Raw genomic sequence first — 6,634 nt, 5'->3', positions numbered from 1 at the left:
CATCCATTCATGTGGGGGAGTGAACCAGTTATTTACACCTTCCTCTCATCCATTCATGTGGGGGAGTGAACCAGTTATTTACACCTTCCTCTCATCCATTCATGTGGGGGAGTGAACCAGTTATTTACACCTTCCTCTCATCCATTCATGTGGGGGAGTGAACCAGTTATTTACACCTTCCTCTCATCCATTCATGTGGGGGAGTGAACCAGTTATTTACACCTTCCTCTCATCCATTCATGTGGGGGAGTGAACCAGTTATTTACACCTTCCTCTCATCCATTCATGTGGGGGAGTGAACCAGTTATTTACACCTTCCTCTCATCCATTCATGTGGGGGAGTGAACCAGTTATTTACACCTTCCTCTCATCCATTCATGTGGGGGAGTGAACCAGTTATTTACACCTTCCTCTCATCCATTCATGTGGGGGAGTGAACCAGTTATTTACACCTTCCTCTCATCCATTCATGTGGGGGAGTGAACCAGTTATTTACACCTTCCTCTCATCCATTCATGTGGGGGAGTGAACCAGTTATTTACACCTTCCTCTCATCCATTCATGTGGGGGAGTGAACCAGTTATTTACACCTTCCTCTCATCCATTCATGTGGGGGAGTGAACCAGTTATTTACACCTTCCTCTCATCCATTCATGTGGGGGAGTGAACCAGTTATTTACACCTTCCTCTCATCCATTCATGTGGGGGAGTGAACCAGTTATTTACACCTTCCTCTCATCCATTCATGTGGGGGAGTGAACCAGTTATTTACACCTTCCTCTCATCCATTCATGTGGGGGAGTGAACCAGTTATTTACACCTTCCTCTCATCCATTCATGTGGGGGAGTGAACCAGTTATTTACACCTTCCTCTCATCCATTCATGTGGGGGAGTGAACCAGTTATTTACACCTTCCTCTCATCCATTCATGTGGGGGAGTGAACCAGTTATTTACACCTTCCTCTCATCCATTCATGTGGGGGAGTGAACCAGTTATTTACACCTTCCTCTCATCCATTCATGTGGGGGAGTGAACCAGTTATTTACACCTTCCTCTCATCCATTCATGTGGGGGAGTGAACCAGTTATTTACACCTTCCTCTCATCCATTCATGTGGGGGAGTGAACCAGTTATTTACACCTTCCTCTCATCCATTCATGTGGGGGAGTGAACCAGTTATTTACACCTTCCTCTCATCCATTCATGTGGGGGAGTGAACCAGTTATTTACACCTTCCTCTCATCCATTCATGTGGGGGAGTGAACCAGTTATTTACACCTTCCTCTCATCCATTCATGTGGGGGAGTGAACCAGTTATTTACACCTTCCTCTCATCCATTCATGTGGGGGAGTGAACCAGTTATTTACACCTTCCTCTCATCCATTCATGTGGGGGAGTGAACCAGTTATTTACACCTTCCTCTCATCCATTCATGTGGGGGAGTGAACCAGTTATTTACACCTTCCTCTCATCCATTCATGTGGGGGAGTGAACCAGTTATTTACACCTTCCTCTCATCCATTCATGTGGGGGAGTGAACCAGTTATTTACACCTTCCTCTCATCCATTCATGTGGGGGAGTGAACCAGTTATTTACACCTTCCTCTCATCCATTCATGTGGGGGAGTGAACCAGTTATTTACACCTTCCTCTCATCCATTCATGTGGGGGAGTGAACCAGTTATTTACACCTTCCTCTCATCCATTCATGTGGGGGAGTGAACCAGTTATTTACACCTTCCTCTCATCCATTCATGTGGGGGAGTGAACCAGTTATTTACACCTTCCTCTCATCCATTCATGTGGGGGAGTGAACCAGTTATTTACACCTTCCTCTCATCCATTCATGTGGGGGAGGGAACCAGTTATTTACACCTTCCTCTCATCCATTCATGTGGGGGAGTGAACCAGTTATTTACACCTTCCTCTCATCCATTCATGTGGGGGAGTGAACCAGTTATTTACACCTTCCTCTCATCCATTCATGTGGGGGAGGGAACCAGTTATTTACACCTTCCTCTCATCCATTCATGTGGGGGAGTGAACCAGTTATTTACACCTTCCTCTCATCCATTCATGTGGGGGAGTGAACCAGTTATTTACACCTTCCTCTCATCCATTCATGTGGGGGAGTGAACCAGTTATTTACACCTTCCTCTCATCCATTCATGTGGGGGAGGGAACCAGTTATTTACACCTTCCTCTCATCCATTCATGTGGGGGAGTGAACCAGTTATTTACACCTTCCTCTCATCCATTCATGTGGGGGAGTGAACCAGTTATTTACACCTTCCTCTCATCCATTCATGTGGGGGAGTGAACCAGTTATTTACACCTTCCTCTCATCCATTCATGTGGGGGAGTGAACCAGTTATTTACACCTTCCTCTCATCCATTCATGTGGGGGAGTGAACCAGTTATTTACACCTTCCTCTCATCCATTCATGTGGGGGAGTGAACCAGTTATTTACACCTTCCTCTCATCCATTCATGTGGGGGAGTGAACCAGTTATTTACACCTTCCTCTCATCCATTCATGTGGGGGAGTGAACCAGTTATTTACACCTTCCTCTCATCCATTCATGTGGGGGAGTGAACCAGTTATTTACACCTTCCTCTCATCCATTCATGTGGGGGAGTGAACCAGTTATTTACACCTTCCTCTCATCCATTCATGTGGGGGAGTGAACCAGTTATTTACACCTTCCTCTCATCCATTCATGTGGGGGAGTGAACCAGTTATTTACACCTTCCTCTCATCCATTCATGTGGGGGAGTGAACCAGTTATTTACACCTTCCTCTCATCCATTCATGTGGGGGAGGGAACCAGTTATTTACACCTTCCTCTCATCCATTCATGTGGGGGAGTGAACCAGTTATTTACACCTTCCTCTCATCCATTCATGTGGGGGAGTGAACCAGTTATTTACACCTTCCTCTCATCCATTCATGTGGGGGAGGGAACCAGTTATTTACACCTTCCTCTCATCCATTCATGTGGGGGAGTGAACCAGTTATTTACACCTTCCTCTCATCCATTCATGTGGGGGAGTGAACCAGTTATTTACACCTTCCTCTCATCCATTCATGTGGGGGAGTGAACCAGTTATTTACACCTTCCTCTCATCCATTCATGTGGGGGAGGGAACCAGTTATTTACACCTTCCTCTCATCCATTCATGTGGGGGAGTGAACCAGTTATTTACACCTTCCTCTCATCCATTCATGTGGGGGAGGGAACCAGTTATTTACACCTTCCTCTCATCCATTCATGTGGGGGAGTGAACCAGTTATTTACACCTTCCTCTCATCCATTCATGTGGGGGAGTGAACCAGTTATTTACACCTTCCTCTCATCCATTCATGTGGGGGAGGGAACCAGTTATTTACACCTTCCTCTCATCCATTCATGTGGGGGAGTGAACCAGTTATTTACACCTTCCTCTCATCCATTCATGTGGGGGAGTGAACCAGTTATTTACACCTTCCTCTCATCCATTCATGTGGGGGAGTGAACCAGTTATTTACACCTTCCTCTCATCCATTCATGTGGGGGAGTGAACCAGTTATTTACACCTTCCTCTCATCCATTCATGTGGGGGAGTGAACCAGTTATTTACACCTTCCTCTCATCCATTCATGTGGGGGAGGGAACCAGTTATTTACACCTTCCTCTCATCCATTCATGTGGGGGAGTGAACCAGTTATTTACACCTTCCTCTCATCCATTCATGTGGGGGAGTGAACCAGTTATTTACACCTTCCTCTCATCCATTCATGTGGGGGAGTGAACCAGTTATTTACACCTTCCTCTCATCCATTCATGTGGGGGAGTGAACCAGTTATTTACACCTTCCTCTCATCCATTCATGTGGGGGAGTGAACCAGTTATTTACACCTTCCTCTCATCCATTCATGTGGGGGAGGGAACCAGTTCACTCTTTAGGGAGCTGAGCACCAGTCGGACTAATAAAGAGAGATGTCTTACCTAGTCTGAACAACCTATTGTCCACTGTTTCTAATTCACTGGTCTCTACTCTCTGAAATGCTGTAAGGACTGTAAATATGTATGGTCATATTTATTTATATTAATTCTCCTACATGGACGGTGGGAAGAACCATATGGACTGTTTTTCTGTGAACAACTTGGCTTGTCAGAGCTAAAGAGAAGTGGCCTCAGAAACGAGAAGAGACGTCCACTATTGGTGAGGATACATGTCAAAGACTGAGTCATGTGATCAAACATGGTCCATGGAGTACAGACAAACTGACACGGACACACCAAGGAGTTCATAATTTAAATATTTTATTTTTCAAGACCAAACCAAAATGAATTTTTGTAACGATTGAAGCAACGACTATCCAATATATACATTTGACAGTTTCCTGTAAAGCAAAGTCAACATGGTTTCCTTTATAAAGGTCAGATACAGAAATATAAAAAATCTGGTTTTCCATTCTGCATGTCTCACTCATAAGGAAATACAAAAATATGTGATGATCAAAACGCCTTATTGCTTTCAAAAACTTGAAACACTCTGGCAAAAATGTATTATTACCATTTAATGCATTCAAAGATACACATGACCACAATTAAATAGAGAATATTCATCGTCACTACAATTGTAGAGTTTAGGCACCGTCGGATGTTTAAGTTGGCATACGTCCTCCCGTCCACTAGGGGCAGTGTGGCCACCACACCAGAGATGGCACACCCTTATGTTTGTGTTTGAAGGGTTTTGTTTACTACAGATACATGACTCCCTACAGCAGAGAGTTCAACTACTCAGACCAACGCTTCAAACATTCCACGTCAACAAGACCCACGAGGCCATTTCACCTAGCTCAGTATTGGTCAAATGTTTTTGGTAGAGGGAGAGCGATATTGTCTTTAAGACAGAAGTACCCTATAATAATAATAATAATAATAATAATAATAATAATATCTCCCTTGAGGTCTACTCTAAGACAGGGAAGTAGCCTAACAAGCAGATTTAGAAAACGCTCCACCCAGGTCAAAGTGTGTGCAGTGCATATGTCCTTCAGAGGGGTCTCCCACCCAGAGAGCCCCCAGCCTACAGCCCACTCTTAGAACACGTCCCCTAGAACCTAGAACCCTGGAGGTTCTCAGTGAAGGGTTCCAAGAGTGTTCAGAAGACAGATATGATTATTTGGATCTTTTTGGAATGAGAGAGTGTGATACATCTTTTGCGCAGCAAAGTCCCCCTCCTCGCATTTCCTCTACAATCTAACCCCGACGGCCAATCAAACGAAAGACACCGCCCTCTCCCGCCCTCTCTCTGTCTGGTCACCCAGCGGTCTGCCCCTCTCCCCTCATCACACACGAGCCCCAACCTCACACACCTCTCCTTGGTTCCTCGCATGCTCTCTCCTCAGATCCTCTCCCCCAATGAGCTGGGAGAAGGAGGTGCCTTCTCAAATCTCATTGGAGGAGAAGATCTGAGGTTCCTCCCCTCAGATCTCCTCCAATGGGGAGGAGAGAGGACATGAGATTCTCCTGTGGTCTCACTAGGTATCACACCTGGGCTGAAACAGTGTCGGTTTTCCTTCAAACACTTAAGGTGCGCTTGATTTCGTCTGCCTGCCGCAATAGAACCAATGGAATAGTCCCCAGAACAGCTAACCCTCCCAATCCTCCCTCCCAATCCTCCCTCCCTGCTCTGACAGATAAACCAAGCCTGGGCACCCAGCGTGTGGGAGAGAAGAGAACCACTATTCTGGACACCAGCGGTACAGACAGCAGACAGCCTGTCGCTAACGGAGACAGACACAGTGACACCACAACAGGACGTAGAAGGGGGCCAGACTTCAGGAACAAGAAGTGCTGAACATCTACCATGTGGCTACTTCAAAACACAGTGTTAGTAGCAGTAAAAAAACAAACAAACAAAGAAAAAGCTACCGTTCGTATCTGACTATCGTTAAACGTCTTATGCTCAGCAGAAGACTGTTGTTGCCTTCTTATATATATATATAGAGTATTTATATCGTCTCTGACTTAAAATATTACAAAACTAAAACACTATCATAGAGTACTAGAACAGCAATAGTGCTCTGCTTTGGGGCACCAGTTCGAGCCTAACTTTTAAAACGGGTTAAATAAACAAAACAAGAACAAGAAAAAAAACAGCATAAAAAACAAATAAAAATGTTGTATTTCAACAAATATACATTTTTTTTTGTAGTTTTGTTTTTTAAGAACGTTGTTTCCTTTTGGTTTGAGATCAGTGCGTGTGCACAGCCGGCCGCCGCCCTCGCTCCCGGCTGCTCCTGGGGGCGGGGTCACTGCAGGGCACGTGACAGACGTGGAGGATGGTGGGAGAGAGAGGAATGGGGGGGGGGGGGGATGATGGGAAAAGGCAAGAGAGGCTGAGGATGATGATGATGATGAAGGCTGGAAGGAGGCGTGGTCTTCATCAAGCGTCTAACCCCGCCCCCAGCATCATGCCACTAACTCACAGACAATCTGATGAGAAAGTCACAGGAGACACGGATGAGGACATCTGAGAGACTCTACCCTCCACCCCCCTCTACCCTCCCCTCCTCCACCCCTCTACCCTTTACCCTCCTCTACCCTCCACCCTCTTCCACCCTCCCCTCCACCTTGTA

At 45.6% G+C, this 6,634-nt stretch overlaps 1 protein-coding gene across 1 annotated transcript in view; it reads right to left on the bottom strand.

The window, feature by feature from the left end:
- Positions 1–4,290: 4,290 nt before the first annotated feature.
- Positions 4,291–6,634, bottom strand: part of stk26 (serine/threonine protein kinase 26) — an 11,746-nt gene continuing 9,402 nt past the window's right edge. The window contains exon 11 of the mRNA XM_083687320.1: positions 4,291–6,491. Coding sequence (XP_083543446.1) covers positions 6,476–6,491 — 16 coding nt within the window. The 3' untranslated portion in view covers positions 4,291–6,475. The remainder of the gene's footprint in view (positions 6,492–6,634) is intronic.

This window comes from Argentina silus (assembly GCF_951799395.1).
Source record: "Argentina silus genome assembly, chromosome: 2".
NCBI lineage: Eukaryota > Metazoa > Chordata > Actinopteri > Argentiniformes > Argentinidae > Argentina > Argentina silus.
Note: the sequence above shows the minus strand (reverse complement) of the source record. Positions and strands in the feature narration are given on the sequence as shown.